The 18995-nt window shown below is 40.0% G+C and overlaps 1 protein-coding gene across 2 annotated transcripts in view; it reads left to right on the top strand.

The window, feature by feature from the left end:
- The window catches only part of dntt (deoxynucleotidyltransferase, terminal), a 144554-nt gene that overhangs the window by 13945 nt on the left and 111614 nt on the right, over positions 1-18995 (top strand). For both annotated transcript variants that reach the window (XM_084092277.1, XM_084092278.1), the window contains exon 5: positions 7234-7350. In XM_084092277.1, coding sequence (XP_083948403.1) covers positions 7234-7350 — 117 coding nt within the window. The remainder of the gene's footprint in view (positions 1-7233; positions 7351-18995) is intronic.

The following is an 18995-nucleotide window of genomic DNA, read 5'->3' as shown; positions in this document are numbered from 1 at the left end:
TCATATTTGGTGTAACTTGTTGCCTTTTTAATCATTTATTAAGATGAAATATGAGGTCTGTAACTTGATGAAACTTTATTTTTTCAACTGTAAAGTTATTTAAATCTTCATTTTACAGTTTAGGATGCAACATGTTTTAAATTTGTAGTTTCAAAAGAACATTGCAAGTTTTCTGTTTTTTCATGTGCAAAAAGTCCCTTAGATCTTAAATCTTAAATTCTATTTTTTTGGGGGTGATTCTGTCCTCGAGCACTGGGTGGCGCTGTGAGCCCAAAAGCATTTCTGACATGAGGCGACACTGTACATCTAAAATAATAGAGATATAACCATATCTTTATTAGAACTTAAGGGTAAAATTCAAGAGCAGGGAAATAGATCAAATAAAATGTGTAACAGGTTCTTGTACTAAAGCGTTTCAGGACATGCATGCAGAATATTGACCTCCAAATTGTTCTTTTGTCTCCAAAAAGCATTTTCACCAGTTCTCTGAGCTTGAATGCGCCTAAATTACATTTCTATAGAAAGCAACTTCACAGCCACTTTGGGAAATAATAGTAAAGGACATTGCATTTCACGTGTTGTGTTGGTTGCAAAAGCACATTTCATAAAACCGAAAGGCCAGAATCCGACAGCCTCAGAGTGATGTTTAATACAGCGCCAAATAGAGGCATCAGAGCGACGCCGGGCCTCGTAGCGCTTCGCTAACTGACGTTGAAGACTGATTCTCCACCCCTGGACAACGCCGTGGGCGCTTCCACAGCATATGTGTCCCACATAAAGAAATATGCTGCCTGTTGGAGAAACTCCATTAATCTTTCCTCTCCTCCTCAGTGGGGACTCAGACGAGCAGAAGTTGTCCATCTTGCGTCGCCGCTAACCGTGCCCGAAAGGACGTATGACTGTGATCTTGAGTTTGCCTCTTATAGCCGGTTTAGTGCAGACCAGAAAATGTCTTGTTTGCTTTTAGCCGGCATTGATTGAGGCGTTTAGCATTGAGCGGCTTTGATTGATACGAATATAAGAGTCGGGTAATGATGCAGAAGACTATAATTGATCCCCGACATTAAAAGAATAGTGAGACTTCTGTCATGCCATTCCAGACTTTTAATTCTGTGAAGAAATTTGCATGCAAAATCTTCGTGCAACTCTTTTCCACTTAGTGCCCATGAATGTCAAAAAAGTATATATTCCATGTGTGGAGAATAATGGTGGATCACAGCAGGTTTGATATCATTGACAGTTTGACACTGAACACCATTGATTCTTGTGTGTCAGATGAAAAAAACACGACTATAAGTGAGATTTGAGAAGAGATTATCAGTGAATGGCTTAAACTTGGGGCCTTTTCTCATGCAAGCAATCAGGTTTGGAGTATATAGCGACATTGTTCACACTTTTATGGTAGTTTTTAGTCTTTGGCAGAATAAATCACCATCCATTTCTTTAGGATGGAAAACAAGGGAGTCTTTGACAAGGGTGAGAACATTTTTCATTTTTGGTGTGAACTAGTGTTACTAATTACATTTATGCATTTGGCATATGCTTTAACTATCAATCATTTTGTCTCTTAAAACTCATCTTTGATCACCAAAATGACATATTTAAACGTTTTCTCGTAGGGATCCACTCGTTGACGATCACACATTGATCTGATTGGTTACAAGGTAGTTTGTGACATTGGGTGGTTGCTTGTGCATTACTATTGGCGCTTTTCCATTACCAGTACCAGCTCGACTCGACTCGCCTCGCCTCTCGCTCCGTTTTCCATTGCAGATAGTACCTCCACAATAGTACCTGGTCGTCATAGCGACGCCGCAGGAAACTGCCGTAACTTATCTTTTACGCGAGACACACCCGCTACCCACACACACAGGACAATGGAGGAAATCGAGTGTATGCTGTTTTTGGATGTTTTTGTTTTTGCTGTTTTTTTTATTCAGGATACTCCGTCTGGCGCGTGCAATGATGATATAGTGAATAGTGACGATTCTCTCTGACCAATCAGCAGTCTGCCGTGATTTCACGTCACATTTTAGTATCGCCTCAGCTCGCTCAGAACCTCGCCGGAGGTGGTACGAAAAAAAGTACCTGGAAGCAGGTACAGGTAAAACTTTTACACAGTGGAAAACCAAACAGAGTGGAGTCGAGCCGAGGCGAGCTGGTACTGTGTAGTGGAAAAGCGCCATATGTCATTTTTTTAAAACCCTGGGTGTTGCTAAGGTGTTGCTATGCAGTTGCTAGGTTGTTCTGAGTGGTTGCTAGGGTTCCTCCTTCAGCACGACAAGCAATTACTTGTTTTGGCAAAGTAACTGGTTTGCACAGAATGTAAGTTGATCAGATTTTTGGTGTGAACCAGTGTTATTGTTTACATTTATGCATTTGACAGCAACTTTCATTGCATTTAAGCGATACATTTAGTCAGTTCATGCATTCCTTTGGAATCAAACCTATGACCTTGCTGTTGCAAGCGCCATGATCTACTGTTTGAACTACAGAAATATTATAGCATTTTATAGTTTTAGTTAAAGACACCCTGTGGTGGAAATCCAGCTTTTAATGTTATATGTCTATGTGTTGTTTTTAATCTGCTTTAAGACAAAGCATGTGTAAATTCATAAGTCGACACCATTGCTGAGTATTTTCTCCTTAAAACTGCAGTGAACCAAAGACAGTCTCAAAAACACGCTTTGAAATCGCTGGTGTTTCTGACGTCACAAACTACCTTGTAACCAATCAGATCAACGTGTGATCATCAACCAGTGGATCTCTGAGCTGGGGTGCGTTTCCCGAAAGCATCGTTAGCCAACTATGGTCGCAAGTTCCCACGTTACCAATAGAGTTCAATGGACATTGCGATGAACTTGCGACCATAGTTGGCCAACGATGCTTTCGGGAAACGCACCCCTGAGTGAGTGAGTGGAGGCGGGGCTCATTTGCATATTCATAGAACCGCGCATACTAAATGAGGCAAGGGTGTCGAGTTACATTCAAGATATTTTAAGGCATGAATTGTTTCAAGGAAAAAATGGTTTAAATATGTCATTTTGGTGATCAAAGATGAGTTTTAAGGGATACAATTATTGACTACAGGGGAACTTTAACAATAACAACACTGCGACTGCGAACTATTCATTTATTGATTGATCCACGATGTGTGTGTGAGGTGCAGAAATGCTAAAAAGCACCCTATTTCAGTCTGTTCTCTTTCTCTCCTACAGCTATTACACCCACTGACTTGTAATGATTGTAGGAAATTCAGATAAATACGCCTCTTGTTGCCGTCTAGACGGATGGGATGATCATGGAAGAGTGAAATATGTGTGTGTGTGTGTGTCCTCAGAGACATCTGTTTCGCTATCAGTCATGCACTTGGAGAAGAAGGCGAGGCCCAATCAGGAGGGATGTGAACCCGAACCCGCCAGTGTTCAGGCTGTGATCTCATTAACCTGAGCGGACACAGCTCACCTGTTCAAGTGTTGGTCATTAACCCGCAGCAGACGCTTCCCTCACCTGCGCTCGTTTCAATCCATTGTTTCGCCATGTTGAGGGAAAGTCTATCCTCAGACAAAAACAAAAAAAAAACCTTTAAAAAAAAAAAGAGGCCCCCTATTTAGAAAAAAGACATTACATTATTATCCACGCTATATCATATTTCACTTTTAATAGTCTATTTATAAACATATTCTGTCTCTTTAACCAGAACTATTGTTACAATAAACGAAAACAGCCGCTAAGCTAAAAAGAAATGATACTAAGGGGCTGTTTTTTTTAACTAAACACGTAAAACTTTTGGTAACTCTTTATTTTACGGCGTCATTGTTACATATGTTACATGTACTTACCGTAGTACTAACAGTAAATTATGCATAATTACATGCAACTAACCCTCAACCAAACCCTAATCCTACCCTAACCCTATAGTAAGTACATGTGGATGCTTAATATTACTTAGTAGTACTTAAATATATAATTACACTGTAACAATGATACCTTAAAATAAAGTGTAACTAAACTTTTTATGCGTTTTGGCTGTTCTTTTACACGACAATGGCGTTTTGGGTGCCTGAAAACACAAACTTTTGAAAATTTGCTTCGAAATGCACGTTTTTGAAAGCGGCCTCCGTGTAAACAACAAAAACGCGAATCTCTGAAGATGATGACGTGATGCACGTGCGTGTTACGTGTTCAGTCTATAGTGTTTCATCGCCATCTAGTGGCCTGGCAGCAGAATACAGCGTTTTCAGTCGGAAAACTCAAAGGAAAAACTTCTCCGTTTTAAGCATATCGTTGTCGTGTAAACGCATCCTAAAACTGCCAGCAGGCGGCGGCAGATCATTGTCTTAACGAGTGACTGAGTCGTTGAATCATTCATAGACCGTTTCGTTCAAAAACGCGGATTGATTCATTCAGTGGTTCCCAATTCCAGTCCTCGTGACCCACTGCTCTGCACATTTTGTATGTCTCTCTTATCTGACACACTCAGTTCAGTTCATGGAGTCTCTCCTAATGAGCTGATGATCTGGTTCAGGTGTGTTAAATAAGGGAGACATACAAAATGTGCAGAGCAGTGGGTCACGAGGACTGGAATTGGGAACCACTGGATTCATTAACATTGCAGCTGAAGGCAATAATCATGCAACAACATACTTGGCCAAACCTGCACATCAATCAGTGTGCGTTTTCTTCAGCGCAGATCAAGTTGACTGTCTGGTGTTTTTGACGAACAATATATAGATGTGTTGTGAGTGAAAGTGGGTTGTTTCTGAATGGCAGTTTGTTATTTTATGTTAATGTTTTACACTTATGTTTTATGCACTTTTGTTACCTAATTGTCCTTGCATTCACATTAAAGAAATTATATTTTATTTAAGAACAATTGTTTCAAAAGTTAATGCACTTTAAAAAGTGCATTTCATTTCAATAAAAGATGCGATGCTTGATTTGATTTATATTTGCTTATTGCGCTCGCTTGCGCCCTCTTGTGGGCATAGGAGACAATACAGTACTTTTTTCCTCTTAACATAGTATTGCCTTTAGAATTCAAATATAATTAGAATTTTGCTAATATTTAAGAAAGAAATGTGAATTTAGCTTTTCAGCCATTTTGTAGCGATAGTGCATTCGTTTGATGCGTCGGTTATATAGGGACATTATAATGAATACTTGACATCGATTGGCTGGGAACATTACGTTTGATAAACCAATCCGAGTTTCAGGGCTGAACTATTCATTTGTTGCATGATAGTGAATGTTATTTCTCAGCATTGCTCTATTATAGATCAGGAGACATAGAGGAAAATTACGTATTCGCTTTTTCTCAGATGTTTCCCCTAAAATTCCTAAAGGTGGTTTGAATTGTAATTTTTTTAGACATTAAAAATGAATGCTTTTTTTTTTTTTTTTTTTGAGTGGAAGTGAAAAGGCATCTGAAGTCAGAGACCCGCAGCGAGATCTGCTGTCATGGGAAGGGAAATTAATTTCAAAAGTGCCTTTAACTATCATAACTTAATGGAAAAAAGAGCCCAGTTTCATATTTGCCCTGAAATAGACATAACGCAGGCATTATATTCAGACTTTTTATGCTTGTGAAGGAGGTGATGCCCCTGACGGCAAATAAATGGCAGTGATTTTTCTCACTTCTGAGCGCTTGATGTTTTTGCTCGAGGGGAGAGAAGATATCAGGCCTCTTTTCATTCAGAAACACGACGCCTCTGAAATAGCTCCTGGTCAGAACAGCATGTTAGCATTCACTTCCCCTGCATCTCTGAATCGGCCATTATCACAATGTGCCGAGATGATTGCGCAGGTAATTTTCATGGGTACAGACTTCCATCGCTTTGAGCAATTATTCCCAGGAGCGCTGACATTACAGCTGTAATCCTTTTGAAACCAGAAAAGAGTTGAATATTTCAAGGTCTAAATGAAATAGCAATTTATCTGGGATAAACTGGACCTACTGTGTCCTTTATGGCTGTAATTGTAAATCATAAAGCTGTAATTGATTCTGATGCTTCCTGTCTTCTAGATGATGGGTGTTATCTTGCTGTTCCCCTGACTCCTGTGTGATGAGATAAACGTTCCAGCATTGTTGAGCTAATGTCAGGCATAGCGAGACTTTCACATGTTCTGAAGATAATATGACTGTTTACCCCTGCAAAAGATTTCACCATGATGTGAAGATGTTGAAGGTGGTTGCTAGGGTACTGTATATTGGGTGGTTACTAGGGCGTTTTTATGGTGTTAGCTGGGGTGTTTTGGGTGGTTGCTTGTGTATTACTATGTCATTTTTAGGGTGTTCTGAGTGGTTACTAGGGTATTGTTACACAGTTGCTGGGGTATTCTGGGTAGTTGCTGTGCAGTTTCTAAGGTGTTCTGGGTGGTTACTAGGGTATTGTTACACAGTTGCTGGGGTATTCTGGGTGGTTGCTATGCAGTTTCTAAGGTGTTCTGGGTGGTTGCTATGCAGTTTCTAAGGTGTTCTGGGTGGTTACTAGGGTATTGTTACACAGTTGCTGGGGTATTCTGGGTGGTTGCTGTGCAGTTTCTAAGGTGTTCTGGGTGGTTACTAGGGTATTGTTACACAATTGCTGGGGCATTCTGGGTGGTTGCTGTGCAGTTTCTAAGGTGTTCTGGGTGGTTACTAGGGCATTGTTACACAGTTACTGGGGTATTCTGGGTGGTTGCTAAAATGTGATGTGGTTGCTAGGTTATGTTGGGTGGTTGCTAGAGTGTTGCTATGCAATTGCTTGGTTGTTCTGGCTGGTTGCTAGGGTCCCTCCTTCATTGTAAGTTTCTTGGCTATTCTAGGTGGTTGCTAGGATGCTATGTGGTTGCTAGGGTGTTGCTATGCAGTTAACTAGGGTGTTCTGGGTGGTTGCTGCTAGCATCCCTCCCTCATTGTAAGTTGCTGGGGTATTCTAGGTGGTTGCTAAAATGTGATGTGGTTGCTAGGGTATTTTGGGTGGTTGCTATAGTGGTTGCTAAGCAATTGCTGGGGTCTTCTGTGTGGTTGCTAGGGCCCCTCCTTCATTGTAAGTCCATGGTTTTTTTCAGAACAGCATAAGCAATTGTTTTAGCAGACACCACTAATAAAAGTAAGTATGACAGAGTGAATTTAGACATTTTATATTGAGAGGCTTTGTGAAATGGTTTTCTCAGATTGCAGGAGGTTTACCGGTATATCGGTCTAATGTCGATTGATTTCTGAGTGTCTCTTTCTCTGTTTATGAGCAGAATCCTGCTGTGGATCACAGGTCTTGTGCACATCCATCAGACAAACCAGAGTCTGCGGTGTCTCCATATGCCTGCCAGAGACGGACGACATTGGACAACCACAATAAGATCTTCACAGTAAGTAAATACATACTGTACACATGCATTGCTATAGATAACATTGTAACCCTGCCGATTGTGATGGTTGTGATTTAAACAGGCCACTGAGAATATTATTTTGCAGTGTTCTTGAGTTATTTTAATCTCTGGCCCACTTGCAGGCAGTATGGACAGAACAGAAGGGGGTTGAACGTACTCAGATGGATGGATTCAGAATGAACTGTCCCAATTAACACACACATTAACTGCTTCAGCTTTACACTATGCTGTGTTTGTTGTCTTTTATGATTGTTGCTCACAACAAACATAAAAAAAAACTTTTATATTAGAACTGGGGTGTTGTGACCATTATAGTGGACTATTTACTTTTAGAAATCGTCCTCTCTGTCAAAAAGAGACTTTCACTGTGCTAAGTAGTTTCTAGTGTGTTATGGGTGGTTACCAGGGTGTTGCTAAGTGGTTTCTATGGTGTTTTGGAAGGTTGCCAAGATGTTGCTAAGCATTTAATAGGGTGTTCTGGGTGGTTACCAGGGAATTGCTAGGTGTTTTCTAGGGTGTTTTAGAAGGTTGCAAGGATGTTTCTAAACAGTTGCTTGGGTGTTCAAAGTGGTTACCAGGGTGTTGTTTAGTGGTTTCCTGTATGTTTTAGGTGGTTGTCTAAGCAGTTGCTAGAGTGTTCTAGGTGGTTACCAGGGCATTGCTAAGTGGTTTCAGTTTTCTGGGTAGTCACCAGGGCATTGGTACAGTAGATGGTTGCTAGAAAGTTCTGGGTGGTTACCAGGGAGTTCCTAGATAGTTTCTAGGGTGTTTTTTGGATGATTGTCAGGATTTTGCTACGTTGTTACTAGGGTGTTCTGGGTAGTTAACAGGGTGTTGCTAGGTGCTTTCTAGGGTGTTTTGGATGATTGTCAGGATGTTGTTAAGCGGTCACTAGAGTGTTCTGGGTGGTTACCGGGGAGTTGCTAGATAGTTTCTAGGGTGTTTTGGATGATTGTCAGGATGTTGCTAAGCCGTTACTAAGGTGTTCTGGGTAGTTAACAGGGTGTTGCTGGGTGCTTTCTAGGGTGTTTTGGATGATTGTCAGGATGTTGCTAAGTCGTTACTAAGGTGTTCTGGTAGTTAACAGGGTGTTGCTAGGTGCTTTCTAGGGTGTTTTGGATGATTGTCAGGATGTTGTTAAGTGGTTACTAGAGTGTTCTGGTGGTTACCGGGGAGTTGCTAGATAGTTTCTAGGGTGTTTTGGATGATTGTCAGGATGTTGCTAACTCGTTACTAGGGTGTTCTGGGTAGTTAACAGGGTGTTGCTAGGTGCTTTCTAGGGTGTTTTGGATGATTGTCAGGATGCAGTTAAGCGGTCACTAGAGTGTTCTGAGTGGTTACCGGGGAGTTGCTAGATAGTTTCTAGGGTGTTTTGGATGATTGTCAGGATGTTGCTAACTCGTTACTAGGGTGTTCTGGGTAGTTAACAGGGTGTTGCTAGGTGCTTTCTAGGGTGTTTTGGATGATTGTCAGGATGTTGTTAAGCGGTCACTAGAGTGTTTTGGGTGGTTACCGGGGAGTTGCTAGATAGTTTCTAGGGTGTTTTTTGGCTAATTGTCAGGATTTTGCTAAGTCGTTACTAGGGTGTTCTGGGTAGTTAACAGGGTGTTGCTAGGTGCTTTCTAGGGTGTTTTGGATGATTGTCAGGATGTTGTTAAGCGGTCACTGGAGTGTTTTGGGTGGTTACCGGGGAGTTGCTAGATAGTTTCTAGGGTGTTTTGTATGATTGTCAGGATGTTGCTAAGTCGTTACTAAGGTGTTCTGGGTAGTTAATAGGGTGTTGCTAGGTGCTTTCTAGGGTGTTTTGGATGATTGTCAGGATGTTGCTAAGTCGTTACTAAGGTGTTCTGGTAGTTAACAGGGTGTTGCTAGGTGCTTTCTAGGGTGTTTTGGATGATTGTCAGGATGTTGTTAAACGGTTACTAGAGTGTTCTGGTGGTTAAAGGGGAGTTGCTAGATAGTTTTTAGAGTGTTTTGGATGATTGCCAGGATGTTGCTAAGTCGTTACTAGGGTGTTCTGGGTAGTTAACAGGGTGTTGCTAGGTGCTTTCTAGGGTGTTTTGGATGATTGTCAGGATACAGTTAAGCAGTCACTAGAGAGTTCTGGGTGGTTACCGGGGAGTTGCTAGATAGTTTCTAGGGTGTTTTGGATGATTGTCAGGATGTTGCTAACTCGTTACTAGGCTGTTCTGGGTAGTTAACAGGTTGTTGCTAGGTGCTTTCTAGGGTGTTTTGGATGATTGTCAGGATGTTGTTAAGCGGTCACTAGAGTGTTTTGGGTGGTTACCGGGGAGTTGCTAGATTGTTTCTAGGGTGTTTTTTGGATGATTGTCAGGATTTTGCGAAGTCGTTACTAGGGTGTTCTGGGTAGTTAACAGGGTGTTGCTAGGTGCTTTCTAGGGTGTTTTGGATGATTGTCAGGATGTTGTTAAGCGGTCACTAGAGTGTTTTGGGTGGTTACCGGGGAGTTGCTAGATAGTTTCTAGGATGTTTTTTGGCTAATTGTCAGGATTTTGCTAAGTCGTTACTAGGGTGTTCTGGGTAGTTAACAGGGTGTTGCTAGGTGCTTTCTAGGGTGTTTTGGATGATTGTCAGGATGTTGTTAAGCGGTCACTAGAGTGTTTTGGGTGGTTACCGGGGAGTTGCTAGATAGTTTCTAGGGTGTTTTGTATGATTGTCAGGATGTTGCTAAGTCGTTACTAAGGTGTTCTGGGTAGTTAATAGGGTGTTGCTAGGTGCTTTCTAGGGTGTTTTGGATTATTGTCAGGATGTTGCTAAGTCGTTACTAAGGTGTTCTGGTAGTTAACAGGGTGTTGCTAGGTGCTTTCTAGGGTGTTTTGGATGATTGTCAGGATGTTGTTAAACGGTTACTAGAGTGTTCTGGTGGTTACAGGGGAGTTGCTAGATAGTTTTTAGAGTGTTTTGGATGATTGCCAGGATGTTGCTAAGTCGTTACTAGGGTGTTCTGGGTAGTTAACAGGGTGTTGCTAGGTGCTTTCTAGGGTGTTTTGGATGATTGTCAGGATACAGTTAAGCAGTTACTAGAGCGTTCTGGGTGGTTACCGGGGAGTTGCTAGATAGTTTCTAGGGTGTTTTGAATGATTGTCAGGATGTTGCTAACTCGTTACTAGGGTGTTTTGGGTAGTTAACAGGGTGTTGCTAGGTGCTTTCTAGGGTGTTTTGGATGATTGTCAGGATGTTGTTAAGCGGTCACTAGAGTGTTCTGGTGGTTACCGGGGAATTGCTAGATAGTTTTTAGGGTGTTTTGGATGATTGTCAGGATGTTGCTAAGTCGTTACTAGGGTGTTCTGGGTAGTTAACAGGGTGTTGCTAGGTGCTTTCTAGGGTGTTTTGGATGATTGTCATGATGCAGTTAAGCGGTCAGTAGAGTGTTCTGGGTGGTTACCGGGGAGTTGCTAGATAGTTTCTAGGGTGTTTTGGATGATTGTCAGGATGTTGCTAACTCGTTACTAGGGTGTTCTGGGTAGTTAACAGGGTGTTGCTAGGTGCTTTCTAGGGTGTTTTGGATGATTGTCAGGATGTTGTTAAGTGGTTACTAGAGTGTTCTGGGTGGTTACAGGGGAGTTGCTAGATAGTTTTTAGGGTGTTTTGGATGGTTTCCAGGATGAGCTAGAGGGTCCAACCACACCCTAACACTACCCATAACCCCATCTCTAAACTTAACTCCACCCATTAGGTTTTCAGAGGCGGAGCTGGACTAGGTCAAGCTCCGCCCATTACGTCCAGAGAGGAGGAGCTCTGCAGTGAGCATCACTTGATTAATCATACAAATCACCAGTCAGCCTTTGTTTTGTCTTGTAATTTTGCGTCTGGAAGGTTAGAACCTGTTATCAGTTGTCAAGCAAAACTTCTGTGCTTTAAATATTTATTTGACACTTGAACATAGACCCAACAGATTCACCTTGAGCTTCTCCGTGGCAAATCTTGAGACGCCGCCAGAACTGCTAAACTTTCTGTGTTCAGAGCCAGAATTAGACTGACAAACACCAGAGGTTTAAGAGCTTTTGGATGCGCGAGACGTCGCTCATGCTTCTCCTGATTATTACAGCCAATGTGTTGTCACGCCGTGATTCTTTGAACATTAATCAACAGAAAAACAGTGCAAGATTACACTTTGTTTCAGATGTGACATTTCTGCAAACTCACATTTTGTGATCGGCAACATTAAAAAATCAATTATGATGAAAGAGAAAAACACCCAAGACTGGCGAGGTGGGGTGAACCGTAACCGAGAGCTCAGATTAAAATCTCTTCTGAATTTCACTGGCAAATATGATATTTTAATGGGAAACAGAGACTTGATTGTCTATTGCCAGGAGAGAAAAACATGTGCAATGCAAACACATTCTTGAGAATAATGAGGGAGCACAAAAACAGCAGCATGAGATGAGCTACAAAAACACTGCAAATATCATATGAGTGAATTTTAGTCTTATATATTTAATTATTTAACTGTTGCATCAAAGTTTTCTTTTTAAAATATTGCGTCATGACATGCGGTCAACACATAACGTGAACAATCATATCACTTCAACTCATTTTAACTGCTACTTATTTCTACATCGTCATCATATAAATGATTTAGAGGCATTTAAACAACTCTTACATCAGTTCTCGACTCAAATCGGAGCTTCAAATCTCCCGGAGCAAAACAAGCATCTGCTCGCGTCAGAGGTTCCCGGAGAAAAGAAAGTTCTAGAATGCGCTGCTCTCTAAAAGTGCCGGTCTTTTTATTAAATTTAGGTCTTTTTAATCAGTTTGATCCACATTCTGTGCATAATTCAAATTTAAGTTTTGCTTTTCATGCCACTGATGTGAAGTTGAGCGTTTAGTCTCTGTTCTGTTTTACTGATGGTAAGGTGTGAGCGTGTAACTGGTGTGCACTGTGCAGACAGAACAGAAAACACATGAGCATGATGGATCCACCCAAGTTTAATTCTGTGAGGTGTCAATCACACAACTGTGATTCCCAGGCTCCTCAGAGTCGGCAATATTGATTTGATCCTCGTCTTCTCTCACTCAACCATTGCACAACATTTCAATAGCAATTTTGCATGTTTGTCCAGCTTTTGCATTTCCCACGAACACCCTGAACACAGCCACACAGCAAAAAGCTAATCCTACCAAAAAAATAGCATTTCGTACACACACTTTTTGGTATTTTTTTTATTGTTTTTGAAAGAAGTCTCTTCTGCTTTATTTTGCTGCACTTTATTACACTGCAAAAACAGTTCTATTGTCGAGTCAAATCAAGTCACCTTTATCTATAAAGCGCTTTTTACAATACAGATTGTTTTAAAGCAGCTTTACAGTGATAACAGGAAAATAATGCAACAAAGTTTGTTTCGACTGTATCTAGAAGAAAATAGTGTCATAGTCCAGCAAGTGTTTTCTATGGAAGCTTGTTTCCACCACAGAATAAAACATTTTAAAAGATAATTGCGACTTTTTATTGCAACTTTTTATTGCGACTTTTTATGTTTTTTATCTGCGAGTTTACATCTCACAATTCTGACTTTATAACAAGCAATTCTGACTTTATATCACGTAATTCTGACTTTATATCACATAATTCTGACTTTATAACACGTAATTCTGACTTTATATCTCACAATTCTGACTTTATATCACGCAATTCTGACTTTATATCACGTAATTCTGACTTTATAACACGTAATTCTGACTTTATAACACGTAATTCTGACTTTATATCACGCAATTCTGACTTTATATCATGCAATTATGCCTTTATATCACGTAATTCTGACTTTATATCACATAATTCTGACTTTATAACACGTAATTCTGACTTTATATCTCACAATTCTGACTTTATATCACGCAATTTTGACTTTATATCATGTAATTCTGACTATATCTCGCAATTCTGACTTTATATCTCGCAATTCTGACTTTATATCACGCAATTGTGACTTTATATCACGTAATTCTGACTTTATATCTCGCAATTCTGACTTTATATCACGCAATTGTGACTATATCACGTAATTCTGACTTTATATCACGCAATTGTGACTTTATAACAAGCAATTCTGACTTTATATCACGTAATTCTGACTTTATAACACGTAATTCTGACTTTATATCTCACAATTCTGACTTTATAACAAGCAATTCTGACTTTATATCACGTAATTCTGACTTTATATCACGTAATTCTGACTTTATAACACGTAATTCTGACTTTATATCACGCAATTCTGACTTTATATCATGCAATTATGCCTTTATATCACGTAATTCTGACTTTATAAAACGCAATTGTGCCTTTATATCACGTAATTCTGACTTTATAAAACAATTGTGACTTTATATCGCACAATTCTGACTTTATATCACGCAATTCTGACTTTATGTCACGTAATTCTGACTTTATAAAACGCAATTGTGCCTTTATATCACGTAATTCTGACTTTATATCACGTAATTCTGACTTTATAAAACGCAATTGCGACTTATCACATAATTCTGACTTCATATCATGCAATTGTGACTTTATATCACGTAATTCTGACTTTATAAAATGCAATTGTGACTTTATATCTCGCAATTCTGACTTTATATCTCGCAATTCTGACTTTATATCACGCAATTGTGACTTTATATCACGCAATTGTGACTTAATATCACGCAGTTGTGACTTTATATCACGCAATTGTGACTTAATATCACGTAATTCTGACTTTATATCATGCAATTCTGACTTTATATCTCGCAATTCTGACTTTATATCACGCAATTCTGACTATATCACGCAATTCTGACTTTATATCTTGCAATTCTGACTTTATATCATGTAATTCTGACTTTATATCTCGCAATTCTGACTATATCACGCAATTCTGACTATATCACGCAATTCTGACTTTATATCTTGCAATTCTGACTTTATATCACGCAATTTTGACTTTATATCATGTAATTCTGACTATATCTCGCAATTGCGACTTTATAACACGTAATTCTGAGATAAAAAGTCGCAATTACCTTTTTTATTCTGTGGCGGAAACAAGCTTCCATAGTTTAAAATTTGAACATATTTTTTTAAAATGTATTTTATTCCTGTGATGCAAAGCTGAATTTTCAGCATCATTGCTCCAGACTTTAGTGTCACATGACTTTCCCCCTCTTTTTCTCTCTCTCTCTCTGTCTCTTGCATTCTTTCATCATGGCTTCCTTGAAGACTCTAGTCTTTCAGTTACATCACTCCATCTTTCCCAGGCCTTCACATCAGTCAATATATCGGCATGTAGCGGCACTGGCCGACACCGTGTGAATGAACACAGTCTGATTGGATGTGGAGGGTGTAAACACGCATTAATGAGCAGGAGCAGGAACAGGCTGGCGACGCGTGTTTGTTTTTCATCTCTTGGCCTTTGGTGCCTCAGCGATGGTGTTTCTCACCCGCATGAATCGATCTGTGTAACGACCCCGTGGGCCGAGCTCTCCAGAACCCTGTTCTTCATCATACAGCAGACGCCAGGCACAGGCACGTTTGCTAATGAAAGCCAACACACATAGACAATCTTTAAAGTGTTATGTGTCGGGTGTTTGCATGATATGCTGGTCATTATGTGTGTTGCTGCATGGATGAAAGTGTCTGGAAAGCTTTTGTGTCCACTATTTGCTGCTTGTTTCAGAGCTGTTCTATTTTTGTGGCCGTATAATAAAAGTCCCTCTATGAAAAATGCTCATGTTGTGCGGGCAGGAATGCATCTGTATGTTCTGGCACTGATTCAAGAGCGCATTATGGAGAATATATTCTGACATAAATAAAGGATTGGTTGTGAAGTCAACGGTTGAGTCCACTTGTCAAAACTGGAAATAGATTTTCCCTGGAGTCAGGAAAGATTTACTGACATATCATCTTACATAGGCAGTGTTTTGAGTTTAAAGTTCGGTCCACATTGCAGTTTGTTTTAACCAAAATCTCATATTGTTTAGTAGATTTGGTTTTACACTTACCTTGCAACCGTTGAAATGTGTGCTCTATATAGTATGAATGTAATCTGGACGTCAGTGATGTAAAGTATTTGAGTAAATGTAATTATTTTCTGTATTTAAGTATCTTTTTGGCTATACTTTGTAGTTTTACTGAGTATCAAAGATATATAGCAACTTTAATCTCTACTTGAGTACATTTTTGAATTAGTAAATGTACTTTTTACTCCAATATATTTGTGAAGAGAAATGCTCGTTACATTTTGCCTGGCACCACTTTTTCTGCAGCAGTTTATTTCTGCTATAAAGAAGTGATATCGCCGTCTAAGGGCATTAAGGGACTATATCTTGTTTGTTTTGCCCTTATACTCACCCAAACTTCTCAACAAGGCTACTTTACACAAGTGCATTAGCGGGTAGTTGCTCAATCGCAGGTGTTTGATTACAGAGATGAGGTCATGATGAGGTAATGTTGAGGTCATGATGAGGTCATGATGAGGCCATGATGAGGCCATGATGAGGTCATGATGAGGTCATGATGAGGCCATGATGAGCCCATGATGAGGTCATGATGAGGTCATGATGAGGCCATGATGAGGTCATGATGAGGCCATGATGAGGCCATGATGAGGCCATGATGAGGTCATGATGAGGCCATGATGAGGTCATGATGAGGTCATGATGAGGCCATGATGAGGCCATGATGAGGCCATGATGAGGTCATGATGAGGCCATGATGAGGTCATGATGAGGTCATGATGAGGCCATGATGAGGCCATGATGAGGCCATGATGAGGCCATGATGAGGTCATGATGAGGTCATGATGAGGCCATGATGAGGCCATGATGAGGCCATGATGAGGCCATGATGAGGTCATGATGAGGCCATGATGAGGTCATGATGAGGTCATGATGAGGCCATGATGAGGTCATGATGAGGCCGAAACCAGCACATCCAGTGCAAGAAGACTTTGATTATTACATTTTTACTTAACATTATTTTATTTATCCACTATATTGAAGAGACTTTTTTGAAGGATATTGGTTTACTTATGCCCTTTTTGAGCACTTGAGCTTAACTGAGACTTGAGTGTTTGTGGATGTGACCTTGATAGACCTTGATTAATTGCAATATTGAGGTATTCAGTTTTATTTTGATTTTAGAAAATAAATGTGAGCGCTTTCCTCACAAATCAACTGTTTGTTGTTTTTCACTAGCATGTATCTTGGGACTAGTTGATCTTTGAGCCTACGTTCATTATGAGTAAAATACTTAGGTACTGTTAAAATTAGATACTCTAAGACTTTTACGCAAATCGTATTGAAATTGGTGACTTCTAATGGAGTCATTTTTGTTGTAAGGTACCTGTACTTTTACTCTAGTATGGTTTTCAAGTACTCTTTACACCCGCTGGACGTTCTGCATCCACCATGTTGTCATTGTCATGTGACCTACGGCATCACTGTCATTCACAAATCCTCTCCCGTGGCCTCATGGGATATTAAACTGGGAATCGCGCTGGAAGTAGTAGGTCATCCGGGTAATTTTTGCCTAGTGTTCTATGAATACTATGAATTCGGTCATACTTCTCGGCTCAGATACTTTTTTTCGCCTACTATATAGTATGGAAGTCGGCATATTCTGACTGAGCGCAAGAACAGCCCATTTGATCAACATTGCGTTGTTGTTTTTCTTTTCTTTCCTTATTGGAAGCTGTAGGTTGTTGATTTGAGGGAGGATCTTATTGGGGTAATAACAGTGTGGAATGATAATTTCATAAAATCAGTGTTATTATCTGTTGATTTGATTTTCCATGCAGAAAAATCCAATAAAGAAATTTGAAATAAAGAACAGCCCATTTGTCTAATTGAAGCAACCAATCACAGATAGTTTTGTTTTTATGTGCCATTTGAAGGCATGATGATGTGAAATAAAAGTTTCAATTTTATGTATAGGTGTATATATAGGTTATTAATAATATTAATATAAGTTTCTTGGAAGTTGCATAGCATCCAAGCGGCAACCTTCCTGTCTCTCTCTTAAATCCAACACAGAAGTGACTTAAACTGCAATTCATCGACTGGCCACTAGAGACCGGCTGCAAAAGAGACTCGATCTCATAGACCTCCATGTTAAAATGCCCAACTTTACAGCAGAAAAAAATATGTTTACAGTTCGTACAAAAATTGGTTTGGTCTATATAGCTAATTTTGCCCTTCATGACAACTGTGAGGGGGGTGATTTTTTTTTTTAACAATAATTCATCCGTTTAAATTATATTTAAGGGCGTGGCCACTTGAGTGACAGATGGATTGCTGCTGATGTCACTACTAGCCGTTTGTCTGCTGTCTGTTAGCGTCACGTCACCTCAGCTAATCCGTTTATCTGAGAGTGACGAAATGACGAAAGCTGACAAAATGGCGTCAGCCGGCTCCGCCCACTTTGGGCTTCAAAAATGCTCTTTAGAAACTTATGGGTGACGTCACGGACACTACGTCCATATTTTTTTACAGTCTATGATAGCATCAGACAAATATTGTAGATTGAAACTTTAATCTTCTGCTATTTTGGCCGTTGTTGTGTGCAATATAATCAAATGCTCTTTCAGACTAACCTTCAGATAACCTAGAGTATGAGTTTGATTTTAATTCTCTACTGGGGGAAAAAAAATCAATAAGTAAAAAAAATCAACATTGCAAGCTAAACTTGGGTCTTCACCAAACTAGTATAGAATATCTTAGTCTTATTACATAGACTCCCACTCTTTCATCATATGCTCAATGCTAATATAATATTATGCCATTATATCAGCAGACACTGGAGATGTGTGTTCATCAAAGCAGCAGATCTCGTCTTGAGTGCTCTTGTTAGAAGTGCGCTCAAGTGAGTTTCCTTTGGCACAGCAGGAGCTCAAACACACACACTTTTCACACACTCTCCCGCTGTCCTCACACTCCAGGACACAAGCTTACGGCACAGCAGGACTCGACCCCATGACCTCGGCATTACCAGCTCGCTGCTCTCATTAACCAGTACGAGAGGAGCCCCGTGTGTGTGTACATGTACCGGAGACTGTGTGTGTTTTTGGTGTCAAGGGTGTTGTGTATGTCATGGTTGAGAGGGTTTTTAAATATGTCTGGGCACATTCATGTCATGAAAACTAAGCGGGTGCATGTATTGATTCACACCGGCCCGTTGTACATACTAAATGTGTGGTGGTGTTCCTGACAAACCTCAGTACTCAAGGGGGCGATAGAGTTTCCTTCAAGCTAGTGTGCTCTTGATTGTGTTTTTGGGCTCTACTAGAACAGGTTGTCCAATGAAGCACACTGAGAAGAGCATAAGGTCAGATTATATTTGAGTAATTTTAATTTTGATGGTTAAATATGTATGTGTGCATGTGTTTTGCATTTAAATAGCCCCTATTATGCCCTTTTCAGTCTTGATGATGTTTTCAGGCTCTACTAGAACAGGTTTTCCTGCTTGAATGTTGATTATTTTCCTCATATTCTCCATTGTTGCGGCTCCTCCCTTCCCAGTCTGTCAGTAACACTCTGTTTAGTTCCTGTCTCTATGAAGCCCCTCCTTCTAAAAAGCACACTGTGCTCTGATTGGTTGACTGGAGCAGTGTGTTGTGATT

This window comes from Abramis brama (genome assembly GCF_963993115.1).
Source record: "Abramis brama genome assembly, chromosome: 19".
NCBI lineage: Eukaryota > Metazoa > Chordata > Actinopteri > Cypriniformes > Leuciscidae > Abramis > Abramis brama.
The sequence above is the reverse complement of the archived record's forward strand: the minus strand, read 5'-3'. Positions and strand labels throughout refer to the sequence as shown.